The 16,480-nt window shown below is 38.5% G+C and overlaps 1 protein-coding gene and 1 long non-coding RNA gene across 2 annotated transcripts in view; one reads left to right on the top strand and one right to left on the bottom strand.

Moving 5' to 3' along the window:
* Positions 1-16,480, top strand: part of LOC140343731 (uncharacterized) — a 554,400-nt gene that overhangs the window by 436,970 nt on the left and 100,950 nt on the right. The gene's annotated exons all lie outside the window — the stretch shown is intronic.
* Positions 10,169-15,207, bottom strand: LOC140344503 (P3 protein-like). Its single transcript, XM_072431670.1, has one exon. The coding sequence runs from the start codon at positions 13,484-13,486 to the stop codon at positions 12,074-12,076; it is 1,413 nt and encodes a 470-aa protein (XP_072287771.1). The 5' UTR covers positions 13,487-15,207; the 3' UTR covers positions 10,169-12,073.

Below are 16,480 nucleotides of genomic sequence, written 5' to 3'. Positions count from 1 at the left end.
AAATGTGAAAACATTAAGTATTAAAGCAGCTTGTCACATGGAAGGAGATCTATGAAAGTTACCTAAAGTGAATTACATTGAAATCATATCTGGTGAGGAACTACACCGTGCCCACCCCACTACACCCCTGCTGAGGAGGGATAAGAACCCTAAGTGTTACCTAAATACAGTAGTGTTAAAATTAGGTCTCCTACTGTCCTATCAGAAAGGGTTGTGCTGTGTGGTAGAGCTGTGTGTATTTCAGAGCTGGGTGGACAGATACAAAATGCTTAGCAAGCTAAACTAGCACTTTATGGTCACAGATGGTAGCTTATGTCCTTCATAAAAGGTGCACTTTTGCACTTTAAAATACTGTGTATGTATAGCCAGACCTTTTTTTGGTATGGAGCATAGATGGGTTAAAATCTCTGTTTTTTTTCTTTTATGCTGTCTGTATAGTATCGAGACCATTTCCTTTCACTTCCTGTCCCAAAAAATACAAAAGTAAGTTAGAGGAAATTCATGTAGCATGAGGGGAATTCTCCTTTTTTATAATTGTCGCCATTGGAACATTTCCTCTTGCATTGGGGACAACTCTTTTTGGGAGGCTCTCGCAAAACAACAATAAAAACATGGCTTCTCTATCCAAAAGTAAAAAAAAGTGTATGTTGAATCACTACATGTGCCTTTAAAGGAACTTGCTTCACTTGGTCAAAGGTACAAAAAATCTTCTATGCCGTGTGTCATGTGTTCATTGTTTAACCTCTTTATCGTTTCCAAACCAAGAAAAGGTATTTGCATGGGACGAATAAAGAAAAACACAGGAAATAATAAGGTTGTTGCTCATTGCATGTAGAAGAGGGATGTCCCCTTACCCCAGCGGCGGTAGTGTTAACGCCGGCCGCGGTAAATAGGTAAGGGAGGCATAACAAGGAGGCTCAAGAGCCACATGTGGCTCTGAAGCCGCGAGTTGCTGACACTTGCCGTGTCGGACTACTGGCTAGGCTTTGTCTGGCCTAAAGGCTGGAGTTTGCTGACCTCTGCCCTAGGCGATTGAGATTGAATGGGAGCGCAAAGCCTCCCAGGATACTTACGTCAGGTATCCCAGAAGGCTCTTGGGTGCTTCCTCTGCGCATGCCCGGCTTGGTGACGGATACCAGTACGACGCAGGCCCCGACGGAAGACACCTCTGGACCGATAAACTGCGTTGCGGGATTGAAGGTGTGTTTTTTTTTGTTTTGGGCATTTCTCAGTTTACTTCAGTGATTAGTCACTCTGTATATACCTATTTCATTTTTAGTGACACTTTATGTGAATAACCTTTCATACATTTGACATCATATTGAAAGCCCTGAGTGAGAACTTTTGCTATCATCTAAAAGTGAGTAAATAACGCATTGCTTTACTACTGAACAGCCAAGCTTATTACATTCCAATCATGATCCAAAACAGCCTGTTTATCCTTTAATTAGATCCTTACGTTATTTTATACGTGTCAATATAAAAATTCCAAACAATCATATTAACACTTTGACATTTAAACTAATCAATAAAGATTTTATTTTATTAATATATAAGCAATTAGTTACACACATATGTCTGTAGAGAGAAAAAACATATTTATTTAATGAATACCAAGTTCCATGTACAAAGTCATTACAGCCATATTAGAACTACAACATTGTGCATTGAGTTATTGCTGCTTGCTTTACCATTATCAAAATATTGTTTGTATAGAATTATGACTACAATTTTCTGCATACACTTTTCATGTGTGCCTATCTTGTGTATATTTTTATTTTTTATTACAATGATTTTTATTAAATTTTAAACAAGTAAAAATGTACACATTATACACAAAAAGAAAAAAAATAAACAATATTGTCCTATTAGGACTTTTCTGTTAACCGTACATTATAAAAATAGGTCAGTACATACCAACAGACAACAGTGCTATTCTTTTTAGCCAGCTGAAGAACAGTGAAAAAGGACATTTAAGTGATTTTTAAGATTCTACTCAACATTAACACATCTAGAAAGAATCCTATTCCTTAAAATTAGCCATATATTTTTGTGTTATCTTATATAACTTTATGTGTCCAATCAACCCACCCATATAGAATGGTTTCTTTATTATACAATCTTCAGTGAAAATTAAAAATATTAATCCTATTATAATTCAAATTCGGTTTCAAATTTTCAATTTAAATGGTGGCAATGCTATCATCATTATGAATAAATAATCTTTAGTAAATTGTGTTTATCTTTACAAATAAAGGTAACATGTGAATCGTGCATAATTAAATCTGACCATAACTCATAGGACCACAAAATTACGAAAACAATTAAGACATGACAAGACACATTAGGGAAAGGGAAAGTCATACCAGATAAATTTCCATTTTTTTTATTGTACTTAAATATTCAAAATAATTGAACACACTTTCTTCCGTGGTTCCCATATCAGTTCATATTTGTCTATAGTATTCTTAAGAATATGAATCCTTTTATCATTAGTCATAATCCAATCCATTTTGGCTTTGAATAGGTCCATTCGTATATATCGGGCGATTTCCAAGACTTAGCTAAGGTGATCCGAGCTGCCAAAATCATCAGTTTCAAAAGTTCACATCAGATCACGATCCTTACGATCCACGTACCTTTTACCCTTCTTTTCATCACCCGCGACACTTTATTGAAGGTTTTATCCCAAAACATTTGGGCAACAGGGCAAGACCACCACATATGTAATATTGTACCAATAGGCCAAATCATTTCATTCCTCTTTAGTAAAAATTTTACCTAAGTCTTTGTTCCAGGATTCCATGTATTTCAACTTATTAACTGTTAATATTAAGGTAGCATATATTATATATTGGCTATGTTTAACACCCTTCACATTATGTAAGGTGTAGAGGGTGTTCAACTTAGCTGTTTTTTGAATATACAAAGGATCTAATTTGTCTATATTGGATTGTACTTTGTACTCATCAAGTGTTCTAAACATAACATACACGTTTGTCTATATTATCATAAATCATAAAACTCAAATCCATTGTTACACCACCAATAAAATTGTGTTCTATCTTCCCCTGGGGAAAATTCCAGGGTATTCCATAAGGTTATAAGAGGGGCATATTCTGAGCACAAATTTGGTCTTATCCCACAGTATCAAAGAATGGTTTAATGATTGACATCTCCTTTATCGTCTTAATTTCTTTGGAATCCACATTAAGGATGATAGACTTCCTCTTATGGTAGCTGTCGCTTCAACTTCTACCCATTGCGGCCTAATACCTCGCAAAGTAGATTGCAAGAGTTGTGATATTTGGGCCGCTAAGTAATAATGCTTGAAGGATGGTACTCCCAAGCCACCTTGAGTCTTAGGTGTCAGCATAGTTTGCCTCCGGATCCTACTAGATTTGCTTCATTTAAATTTCATTACCTTAGTCTGCAGCTTATCTATATATGGGGGAGGAACAAGAATCGCTAATGTTTGAAACAAATATAAGATACGGGGAAGAATATTCATCTTGATTACCACTATTCTTCCCAGCCAAGAGGGAGGTGTTATGGTCCACTTGTTCAGATCATCAAAGATTTTTTTGAATAATGGGATATAATTTGCTTGAAATAGTGAGTTATATGTGGTAAACAATTGAATTCCTAGAAATTGTAGAGATTGGGTTTCCCAAATAAATTTGAAATTATATTTTACCCTTTTAACTTGCTGAATCGGCAAATTGGTATTCAATGCTTGCGATTTAAGACAATTAACATGGAGTCTGGATATTACTGTGTATTTGTCCAAGATTTGAAACAAGTTGGGTAGGTTGATATGAGGGGAAGAAATGTACAAGATGTCATCAGCGAATAAAGCGCACTTATGTTCCTTCGTACCACACCATATTCCCCTAATATCTGGGAGTTCCCTAATTGCCATCGCCAGGGGCTCTAGTACTAAAGCAAATAGGAGCGGGGAAAGCGGACATCCTTGCCTTGTTCCCCTCTTAATGTTAATAGTAGATGAATTAAAGCCTCCCAGCACTAAATTTGCTATTGGCTTATCGTATAGTGCCTTCAATATGTTTGCAAAATAATTTCCAAATTCCATTATAGATAAAACCTTAAACATATATGTCCAAGAAATACTGTCAAATGCTTTCTGAAGATCTATGGCCAAAAAAGGCATTGCTTCCCTCTTATTCACTCCATCCAAATTGCATGTACTACTGGTATTAAATCTATTGTATGTCTAGTTTGATCAGATGCCTGTCTGAAAGGGATAAACCCTACCTGATCCAGATGGATTTATTCCCCTATAAAAGAGCTCAATCGCATCGATAAGATTTTGGTCAATAAATTCAAGTCACAGTTAATTAAAGATATTGGTCTATATTTAGTGACCTCTGAGGCATCCTTTCCCAGTTTTGGTATCACACTAATATAGGCTCGATTGGCTTCCTCAAGTAAAGGGTTGCCTTGAGGAATGTAATTATAATATTGAACCATATGTGGAATCAACTGTGTATTGAATGTTTTATAATAAATATAAGAAAAACCATCTAGCCCAGGAGTACTGTTAGTTTTCAGCGCTTTATGTGCTTCCTCTTCTGAGATGCGTTTATCCATTAATTCCACATATTTAGGTTTAAGTTTTACAAGTTAGTCTTTTTAAAAAAAAAAAGCATCCAGGTCAGCCTGTGCTATATTCTGTTGTTTATCATAAAGAGCATCCAGGTCAGCCTGTGCTATATTCTGTTGTTTATAATAAAGAGCAGAATAAAACTCCTCAAATGCCTTTAGGATTTTTTACAGATGTTGGGTCACTTTACCATCTTTTGTTTTAATTTTAGGTAGTGTCATTTTTAGGTCTAGGGTTGAGCTTATTAACTAATAATTTTCCTGGCTTATCAACCCAAGTGTACAATTTATGGGTCGCCCATTTCAGTGATTTGTGTGCTCTCGTCATCAATAACATATTTACCTCAGCTCGTAAGGTTTCAATTTGATTACAGTTTACCAGGACATGGTTTAACTTATGTTTCTTTTGTAGCAAATGGAACTCTTTCATTTTACTCTCTACAAGTTTATGTTTTTTTTTTTTTGTGTTCCTTGGTTAAAAGTGAAAAATTCAGAAATTGAACTTTCTATATCAGTTTGTATTACTGGGTCTAATATCAGACTCTCATTAAGCCTCCATCGGAAAGCAACTTGAATATTTCGTCCCTTTCATTTCATGAACACCAGATAATGATCTGACCACGGGACTGAGAGAATTTTTGCTTTTCATACCAAAGGGGTTAGATTAGTCTGAACAAAATATGGTCTGTTTGTAAATATTGATTATGAGCTGCAAAGAAAAAACTGTAATCCCTTTTAGTGGGGTTCATTTCTTGCCATATATCTACAAAATCATATTTTTGAAGTAAATTACATAGTTTATGACTCTTTTTAGGAGGGCATCGATTTTTAGAGGTACTAATTTTTTCTAGGATTTGATCCAAAGCTAAATTTGAGTCTCCCAACACTATTAACGATCCTTGAGCAAAAGAGTCAATTTTATATAGTAAAGAAGTGAAAAAATTAATCTGATTCTGATTAGGGGCGTAATATGTTGCGACGGTTACCTTCTGCCCTAGGATTGATCCACGTACCAACAAATACCTTCCCTCTGGATCCTGTATAACATCCTGGGGTAAAAAGGTAAGTTGTCTTGCACATCACTCTTTTTCTTATGAGATGATGCATGATAGTTTGTAGAGAATCTTTTATGGAATAGACGTGCCATAGATTTAATTAAAAAATGGGTTTCTTATAATGCCAATATATCTATTTTGAAGGAATTATAATAATAATGAAAATTATTGAAAAATAATGAAAAACCTTTGCCCATTTAATTGGGGAATTAAAGCCTTGGACATTATGGGTCAAGACTGCTATAGGAAGTGGTGAATTCTGAGTTTTCTTTAGTTTTCTGAGGTTCAATCATCTCTAAAACAATTTGAAAAACGTAATCATAATCTTATTCTTATTTAGGTATCTAAAAGAGCAGACCAGGAACAAGAGGTAGGGAACACAATAACACAAAAAACCAACATAAGACCACATAAAACTACAAAAAAGAATACCTTTTCTTCAATTTTTTTAATTTTTCGGATTATCAGGTTCAAGCAAACCCCAATTCCATTTTTACCTCCGGGGGTATGGCCCCCACCCAAGTATCCCAATCTATAGGAGCATATCCTTGTCCCATAATTATAGGGAGAAACCAACAGGTGTCCACTATAAGTTACTCCCTGTCAGTAATACTTCCCACAGTGAGGTCATGTATTGCCCCCTCAGCTCTTCCAGCCTTCTTCAGATATAATCATATTACATCCCATTTACACCCCATTTCCTCCAACATTTCAGTAAATCAAATGACAATCAACTCCTCATTGATTCACTGTCTTTCAACTGATTTTAGTCCTTTTTTAGAACTCTGGCCAATCTTTTGCCATAGCGAATATAAAGAGACTTGATCTGCTTTTGCCGAGTATGGCTGAACAGATAAACAGGATAATATATCAAGCTTTTGTGATAACTGTTCCCCTTCTTCATAGAAAATAAAAGAGAATGTCTTTCCTTGATGTTGAAAAACAAGGCGAAATAGATAAGCTCAACGATACTTTATCTTTTGAGCACTAAGAGCCTGGACTAGAGGTTTCAGAGCTTTCCTGCGTTGTATAGTAAAAGGTGAAATATCAGAAAAAATTTGAACTGGAACTCCTTTCATCATCACTGAATCAAGTCCTCTTAAAGCCTGCATTAACATTTCCTTTGTAGAGTAATAATGAAGCTTTACTCATATGTCCCTAGGGGGACCATCCAATTTAAGTTTCCTTAATGCTCTATGTACTCTGTCAATCTCAAGGTGAAGTTCAGATATGTCAGGCAATTTTCCCTTTATAAATTGCTTAACCACAGCTGATATATCTTTAAATGACTCTGGTAAGTCTCTGATGCGAAATTTGCTCGTCTAGAACGGTTTTCCAAATCATCAATTTTGTACTGTAATTCCTATATCTTGGCTTCCAATCTTTACTTTACTTTGGGAGACTATTGTCAAGACTTTGCTCCATGGCTTCTTTTCTACTTCCAAACCTCTGCATGTCATTCTGAATTCAGTAGTAATAGATGTAGATGTTTTGCCAGTTCAGAAAGTAAAAGCACTGCTAACTGTGCATATAATCTTGATTCACTCTCAGATAGTGGAGTCAAAGTTATAGAAAGTGAACTCTCCTCAGATCTTACAGCAGGCCTTTCCTCTATGGGATTGTTATCAGCAGACAACATAGATTCTCTATTGCTCATAGAGGAAGGAGCAGGGCTGTGTAATAGTGATTGATCCTGGGAAAAAGCCTCCCTCTGGGATAAACCCAGAGAGTCTGAACCCTCCAAGGAAGTCTCTAGGGAAAAAGGTGGAGATGTCCCCTTCAATTCCCCTGCATCCGTGCCTCTTTTCCTACTTTGGCCAGCCTTCTGTACTCCTGATAGTTCCACTTGCGGTGATCGAATTGTGTGAGATAGAGCCCGGTGTTCCGCCAATTTAGCCTGTTCCTGAGAGGCCTGCGGTTGGGAGACCCGATTTTTAGTTCTTCCCGCACTCTTTCCCACCATGGCAGGGCAGATGAAAAGGCTGCTATTGCTGCTGCCACTGCTGCTGCTGAATCTCTCACCACTCGAGCAATCACAAAAGCTGCTGGGTCTGTGTATGTGGGAGCCAGATGTAAAGCCTTGAGGGAGCCCAGCAGTCTAGCAGCTCACTGCTATAGACGCCGGCGCATGCGCCCATCTTGTGTATATTTTAATATACTTACTATATCAACTCAATATACTACTGTATTACCTTTATGGACAGTATATAACGTTCATCACAAAATGCCCAGAGGAAGCCAATAGGCAAAATGCGTCGGGTTAAGAGATGTTACCAAAAATTTAATAATTCTTTATGCTCTCAGGGATATCTGTGTCTAGCAAAAAGGTCCTACATCCCAGTGAAACTAACTCGGGGTTGACCTATTTAATTTGTTTACTGTGAACCAATGTGCTCTATATGATGTTGAATATAATTCATTTAAATATATTTTTGATTGCCAAAAAAACTAACTTTTTTTTCCTTATTTTCAGCACAGCATAACATTAAGTAATGTATTGCATTAAATATTTGTTCAAATGCTTAAAATCCTGAAACACATTTATTTTACCATTAAAACGGTATTTTACTTTCAGGGTCTGTTCATGCAGATGCCATTCCTGTGCTAGGATTAAAAAATCTCAGAGATTTTGCAACACAATTTCTCCACACGTTAATTCACATGCACTTGCCATCGTAATTGCCATTGAGACCGTGTTACCCATCACAGAAGCAACCAAGTTTCTAACTGTTATCAACGCTGTTCCCCTCAGGCACGTTGTCTTGGCGTCACCTTCAATTCTGCCCTCTCATTTAACTCCCATATTCAGTACATTTCAAGGTCCTGTCACTTTCCCCTACACAACATCTCCAAAATCCGCCCCTACCTGTCTACAGAGACCACCAAACTCCTTGAATGCTCTTATCATCTCTCGTCTGGACTACTGTAACATCCTGCTCTCTGGTATTCCACTAACCTGACTCTCTCCTCTACAATCTATTGTGTGTTACTTCCCCCACCTACTAGATTGTAAGCTCTTCGGGGCAGGGTCTTCTGCTCCTGTGTCACTGTCTGTATCTGTCTGTCATTTGCATTTTAATGTACAGCGTGACATATTATGTTGTTGTTGTATAAATCTTGTTTAATAATAGTAAAAATAATAATGATAATATTAAATGCTATACCACTTATGGATATCAGACTGTCATATCATCACTTCCTTTACAGCTAATTTAAACTTCTGAGTGCTAAAAATGTATGAAAGGTGAAAATGAAAGACCCAAAGCATGCCTTGGGAGTATTAAGCATGGTATTCTACATATTTCTTGTTTTTTTTATAGGTTTTACAAAAAACACCATATAATACTCTAAATATGAAATATTATGTATCCTGTTCTTTAGCCAGAAGGTGGCGCTCAAAGCTCCTTTTTACATGGCTTTTACCCCTTACTTACAACAGTGTTGTAAAAATCCTGAAGTCACATATTTGTCTTTTTATGTAGTCAGCCAATTTACTTAGCATATCTGCATGACATGATTTAAATATTAATGAAACTGTTTCCAGATGGGGACAAAAAAAGTTACACTTTATCGACTGTATCTAGAACTAACATTTTTTTTTTCTAAATTTGGGTTTTCCCTTTCTCTCTCCTCTTCTGATAACTGCTGCAGTCATCTGAAAAATTCTGGTATGGGAAAACAGCCAGTACTCCCTCTGCCCTTCCACCATTCATTGTTCTTTACTTGAGTGATGGAAGTGTGTACTTGAGTGTTGTAATCACTAAAACCACCAGAGCCATAAATATGAAGACATCACCAAAAACTCTAAAAAGGGTTCTGTACTGAGAGCAATAACTGGGAGCATGAACTTTACCTTTTCATAATTCAGGTTTACTTGCCATTAAACATATCTAGAGGCTCAAATTCTCCTTATTTCCCTTTTTGCATGCTTGTTTCAGGGCACTAATTTGAAAACAGCCAGAATGTTTTATTATTTTTTTGAATATATTTCATTAAAGGCCAATTTAAACTACTGTAATGCTTTTAAGTAGCCAATCTATTGAAACTGTCTAAAAACGCTGCATGTAGCATATTTGGCAGTGCATCGGCCCACAAAACTGATGAATGTTGAGCAGCAATATAAAGGGAAGGTGTGCTGGAGGTGCCGTTTAGAATGAGCCAAGTAGTTCAAATGAGCCATTAATTCTAGGAGGTACTTCCCAGAGTGTCTAAAATGGTTGATGACTAAACATATCTTCATTATTACACTTGGCTCAGCCTAATGCACCCATTCATTTATCTTGATGTTCCCCACAGCCCCTATAAGTAACTTGCTGCAACTTGCATATAATATATGCAATAGACTTACAGTGCAGCAGCTAAAATATCTTAATATCCCCCCAGAAAAAGAAATGGGGGAGCTGCCGTAAAGTGGACAGAATGCAATCCAATGCGGCTCAAGCATTGACAAATATGCATAATTAAAAAACCATAAAGAGTCTGCAATGAACTATTAGTGTATAGTTGTTTTTTCTTTATTGTACACAGTCAATCTCAAGTATGCACAGGGCACATTACAGCTTTACTTTTGTTTAATTTCCATGTAGCAAAAAAAAAAAAAAAACAACAGGAAAACAAAAAGAAAAACGAGGGATCTCGCACCATACTCTGTTTACAAAACCATATATATAAAAATAGCCACCCCACCCTCAGTGCATGGAGCTTAATACATGCAATGCTTTGGCTTTAGAATCTGGCATGACAATAACTTAACAATGGCTGGTAAAAATGCATTATTACAAGACTAAGTTCAGAAAGGAACTGAAGATCTTACACAAACTCAGTTCAGGCAAAAATGAGATCACTGAACATCTTGAAGACTTATAAATAAGGAGTAGTATTGGCTACAATTGTTCTCCTTCTGCAAATTCTGGTTGACTGCCTGGAACGGTAAAACCAGATTGATAAGACAAGCAGGTAACCAGCATTTTTTTAAAGGTTAGTATTGGCAGCCAACATATTTCTCCCAGGAAAGGTTTCTTTAAGAGGTAACTAGAACCAAGTTACAGGTTCCGCTTTTTTTCAGTTTATGTAAACCGGAAAAAGTCAATTAAGGTTCTCTAAAGAAGTACCTGATCATGCTTCAAAAAAGAACAAAGGAGTAAGCTAGGCAAACTTGTAGCTACAAACACCACCTGTCTGACAAGTAGGATATGCCAATAAAATAGCTTTTACTGGTTATTTTGTTTCAATATGCCTGTACAAACTGTCAAGTTACTAGTTTTATGTAATATCAATGTAGTGAGCTTAAATGTCCTATTTAGGGGACCTTTAACTACAGCTATCTAAAGAAGATTTAAAAAAGACAAGTTTAAAGATCCAGACATTACTAGAGAAGGAGAAAGTCACTAAGTAATCATGAACATAAGCTTCCACTAAGAATAAAAGAAAACTCAAAACAATCAATCAAGTTGATTAGTTGTTTCTTGTCATATCTGTTTTTTTGTCAAGCTTCAGTGCTAAAGGATATCTATGCCAAGAAAAACATGTAGATTGCCATTGCTGACCACTCCTTCTAAAATCATTAGCTCTGTACTTGACAACGTATCAATACTTTGAGTCAATGACCTAGAACTAACAAGGTCATTAAATTTTAGCTTCAATTTGGCTTTGTTTGCTAAATGTTTATTTCAGGTTAGTGACACAAAGTATAAAAGTTAAGGATCTGCATGACTGCCAGGCAATCAGCATTTTCAGAAGTAGGTTCTCAAATTTTTCCCAGCATGTTTTCTCTCGTTGAGCTAAATCGATTCCAGAAAATTTCTGCAGAGGAACATTGGAAAAGACCAGTAACACTAATTAAATTACCGATGTCCTGTCTTCAATTAACAATTTGGATTTTTTCTTTGGATGGATTGTCAGACAAGTAAAAAAAAAAATAGAGGGAAAATGTTATGGTAAATTTACTTATAGTATATCTCTAGGCAAAACTCTTTTTTTTCAGGGTAAAGGAGAGTGGGAAAGGCTTAGAAGCTGTCAATTGTTTTCTGCCACCCGTGTCCCCACTGGACAGAATCACCCTTCAATCTATAGTTATTTCTTTTGTAACTGAGATTGAAAGTAAGAAGAAACTCAAAATGTTAGAGTTGTCCCCATAACAAGAGGTATGTTAAAATCTTGTATTGGATACTTACCACTATTTTGTAATGTTCCTCTAAAATCTGTTACTTTGTGGGATAAGAAGTGAAGAAAAAAGTCCCCAATGGTGCACAGATGGCAAAAAACAAACTGGTTTACCCAATCCCTATCCCTATAAATACACTTTTAATGTAAAATGGAGTTTGTACTGAAAGTCCAAGTTTGCAGCATGTAAATGGTTTTCATCGTCTTAGTTGGTAGCTTCCTTGTCCAAAACCTCATTTGCTATCTTTAAACCTTCTATAGGCGAAGTGTAAAAGGACCAGCAGTAGCATCTCCGAAGTTCCACTCAAAGCCACCAAGAATGGCGCCTGGGAGGATAGATCAGCTTCAGCACGTTGGAAGGAGAGCTGTAGTACAGCTAAGGCCAGTAGGCTGTTCTGTACCCCAACTTCAATGCTAACCGCCCGGCATTGAGGAACGGGTAAACAAAGAATGTATGCAAGGAGATAGCCAGTCAAAAGTCCCACCAGTGGCACACTGACCCCTGCTACCACCAGTAAAGGTTGCACTTTGCTTAGCAAGGAGGATCCCATCTGATTGGCCATGATCAGGCCCCCAACCATAAGCACAACACTGAAAGGCTTTATAACCATCAGAAGGAGCCGGGAAACTTGAGGAAAGCGCCATTTGATCACCATTCCTGTGGAAATTGGCACAGCTATAAAAAGCAGTGTAGCTAAAATCTTCAGAAAAGGAATGTGCAACGTTTGGTGTACACCAAGGAACCATCCATAAAGTGAAGACGAAAGAGGCATAAGGCCCACAGCTGTCACTGTGGAAATCAGTGTCATAGATATGGCCACAGTAACATCTCCACCCAGCAAAAGACTGTAAAGATACCCACCACCGCCTCCTGGAGAGGAACAGGTGACCACCAGGCCCAATGACAAGGGCAGAGAGAGTCCCAAAATCAAGGAGAGGAGGTATGCATACAGAGGCATTAGAACAAATTGTCCTACAATGCCTAGCAGGACTGGGTAGGGATGCTTTATCAGGCTTTTTAGAACCTCAAGGTCTACTTTACATCCAAAGGCACACTTGTTAATGAAGATGAGGGGCAGGAGCGCATAGAGCAGAGGACTCTCTGAAAAGTGGCTTGCAGCAAATCCTGTATACTCTGGGGCTTCATCATTGGCAATAACATGAATTGAAAAGTCATCCCGCTCTTCAATGACAGAGTCAAGAAGGTGCAGTCTAAGATGAAGATGTGCTGTGCCAGGCATCCCTGACCAGATATGTGCGAGGAACTTGCCTGGGAGTCCTCCAGAACCACGACTCACATTAAGAACCTGCAACACCGATGTGTCCAAGGACCTCACGCTAAGTTCAGAGGTACGAGCTGCAGCTCCAGTGCTGATGACAATGACACCCTTACTATGCTCTGGAAAGTCAAACTTCAGGCAGCAACCATCTCCGATTTGCAGAAAACTCGGTAATGAAGTGGTAGGCGGTGAGGCTGATAAGAATCTGGAGGTGGGAGGGTTGGATGTAATCAAGATGTGCGAAGAGTTCAAGGGTTGACTGACACTGGGAACAGGGGAATCTGACACATGCTCAGAACTATTGATAGGCAGAGAGGATCTGGACGACAGCACAAAACCAAAAAAAAGAAACACAAAATACTGCATTGTGCATGACAGAAGGGTAGGTCTCAGTCCACACTGTCACACTTCATAAGTGTTTGGCTTGTCTCCAAATATCACCTCACAGATAATGACCTGGGTGACATCATTTAGAATTATTGTTGAAATGTCATTCTTACAGTATAACTGCGGCATAACACATTATTGTTTCTAAATTTCACAGGTTGTGGGGCACATAAGCAAAAAGTCCTGGGGTACATTCAAGGTGTCTCTCTTAATAAACCCTTCACTGCATGACCACTGCTCCTCTTCAAATAGCTGTCACCTGTATCCAGATGTATCTTAATTGTTCTGCTTGCTGATTACTGGGTGAGACTCCTAATTCCTGGCAGGCGTCTCTTGGCTGTCAAGCTTCTTTATATGTTGGTAGTTTGTCTCTCTTGTGTGTGAGATGTTGCAAGGTGTCTAACAGTCTTTTTCATACTGCAACATGTTTTTCTTGACTGTACAGAGTCTTAAATTACAGCATTTGTTACTTGTCAAGTGCAGATCAGTGGGATCTATTCTGTTTCTTGCAGTCTACAGTGTGTGTTGGTGTTTCTGCTGTCAGTTTGCTGTTTGTTTTTCTTTTACTAGGTGAAGGCTATATATGTGCCCCGAGTGTAGAAATAATCTCACTGCTTTTAGGGTGTCCCTGCGCCAGGGTGTACAATGGCTGTCACTGCTTGTAGGGTGTCTCTGCTCCCAGGGTGTACAATGGCTGTCACTGCTTGTAGGGAGTCTCTGCTGCCAGCCAGGGTGTACAATGGCTGTCACTGCTTGTAGGGTGTCTCTGCTCCCAGGGTGTACAATGGCTGTCACTGCTTGTAGGGAGTCTCTGCTGCCAGGGTGTACAATGGCTGTCACTGCTTGTAGGGTGTCTCTGCTCCCAGGGTGTACAATGGCTGTCACTGCTTGTAGGGTGTCTCGGCTCCCAGGGTGTACAATGGCTGTCACTGCGTGTAGGGGGTCTCTGCTGCCAGGGTGTACAATGGCTGTCACTGCTTGTAGGGTGTCTCTGCTCCCAGGGTGTACAATGGCTGTCACTGCTAGTGAGGGGTCTCTGCTCCCAGGGTGTACAATGGCTGTCACTGCTTGTAGGGGGTCTTTGCTCCCAGGGTGTAGAATGAATCTCACTGCTCTTAGGTGGTCTCTGCTCCCTAGGTGTAGAATGAATCTCACTGCTTGTAGGGGGGTCTCTGCTCCAAGGGTGAACAATGGCTGTCACTGCTTGTAGGTGGTCTCTGCTCACCCGGTCTGTAGACTGGATCTCACGGCATGTGGGGTGTTTCAGTTTGTTGTCCGTGTTTTGTATCTCATTGGTTCCTTATTTACACAGTCGGTCGTTCTGTTCCCCTAAGTATAGGGCATACACAATTTAGATGAGCGGTGCTTCACTCCGTTTTCCCGGGCTGCCCAGCGATGCCTTTTCTTCCTCCGACTTTCGCTCAGTCACTGCGCTGACCGGCCACCACACAGCAGCTGATTCCCAGAACAACAGACTGCTTTCCTGGTTAACATGTGACGTGCCAAGGCGAGTCCAGTACCACCCCCGGCTCACTTCCGGATTCCAACGTGTCAGCGCGAGTGCACACCGGGAGTTGTATGCCGAAGCGACATTGACATTACATTCATTGCATTGAATTCCAGAAGTAGACCTTTGTAGGCTTATACAACAAAGTCAGGTGCACCTTTACAGAAAATAATATAAAATTAGGCCAGCTGCAGCTTCACTATTAATGTCAAACTACAAGTCAGAACGCTTGCTCTCATCATCAGTATGGACATTATTTGATTTTTTTTTATAACTATGTGTTAAGTGCTGCATTCCTAATATTATTTCTATAGACCAGAAAAGATATTTGGTATTTTTATATACAGTGGTTCTTGAAAGTTTGTGAACCCTACATCACCTGATTTTAAAATCTTAAAAGTAGATAAAAACTTTGTTAAAACAAACAAAACAAGAATATTATATTTGGTCATGCAGTTATTGAAAAATAAGAGAATCTAAAAACATATCTGCATATGCGCCTCTTGTGCAGCAATAACTGCCACAAAATATTTGTAGTAACAGTCCTGCACATCAATGCAGAAAAATTTTAGCCAATTCCTCCATATAGAACAGCTTAAACTCTTGGATGTTGGTGGATTTCCCCTACTCGCTTTTGGTCTTTTCATAAAATTTCAAGTGGATTAGGATCAGGACTTTAACTTTTAGAACATTGTTGAACAACTTGTTTTTAGGATCATTGTCTTGCTGCATGACTGCTGTCTGTTGAGATTCAGTTCACAGACTGATGACTTGACATTTTTCTTTAGAATTCTCTGGTATAATTCAGAATTAATTGCTCCCTCATTGATGGCAGCAAAACCGACCTGAACCAGAACACTTCCACCACCATTTTACCAAGATGGGAAAAGGTTGTTATTCTGGAATGCAGTGTGTTTCTTTGTATGGCTCCTCATTTAAAGCGAACCTATCACCACAATTCTTACTTTATATAGAAGGGTAGATCCGGTGATGTAGCCAGAAGAAGGAAAAAAGATGGTGGCATCGAGGCGATACGTATGGAAGACATCTCCAAGGGGATCAAGGGATCTGCAGAAGTAAAGGAAAATGACTTTTTTTGTCCATAATTTAGTTCCATTTTAAGCCAAAAAGTTTCAACAGTCCACAAAACATTCTTACAGTATCCTGGTTTGTCCACATGATCTTTTCAAACTGCTACATACACACCATTTCTGTTCAGCGTTCTTCTGATGATGGACTTATGAACATCAACATTTGGCAATGTGAAACGGGCCTCAGTTGCTTTGGTACTTTTGAATCCTCTCAGACTATTACACACCTTCCAGTTAGTTATCTTTAATTGTGGACTACTTCTCGTTAGGGTAACATCAGTCTTGAATTTCCATTTGTACACTAATCTGTCAGACTCATGATCGACGGAGTCTAAACTCTTTAACCTCCCTGGCGGTATGAATAATGAGTTTTTA

The sequence above is a fragment of the Pyxicephalus adspersus genome, chromosome Z (assembly GCF_032062135.1).
Source record: "Pyxicephalus adspersus chromosome Z, UCB_Pads_2.0, whole genome shotgun sequence".
Lineage (NCBI taxonomy): Eukaryota > Metazoa > Chordata > Amphibia > Anura > Pyxicephalidae > Pyxicephalus > Pyxicephalus adspersus.
This window is presented reverse-complemented; position numbering and strand designations above follow the sequence as displayed.

Excerpts from the sequence above, each read along its gene's own strand:
- LOC140344503 (XM_072431670.1), bottom strand. The coding sequence starts at position 13,486 with ATGCAGTATTTTGTGTTTCTTTTTTTTGGTTTTGTGCTGTCGTCCAGA.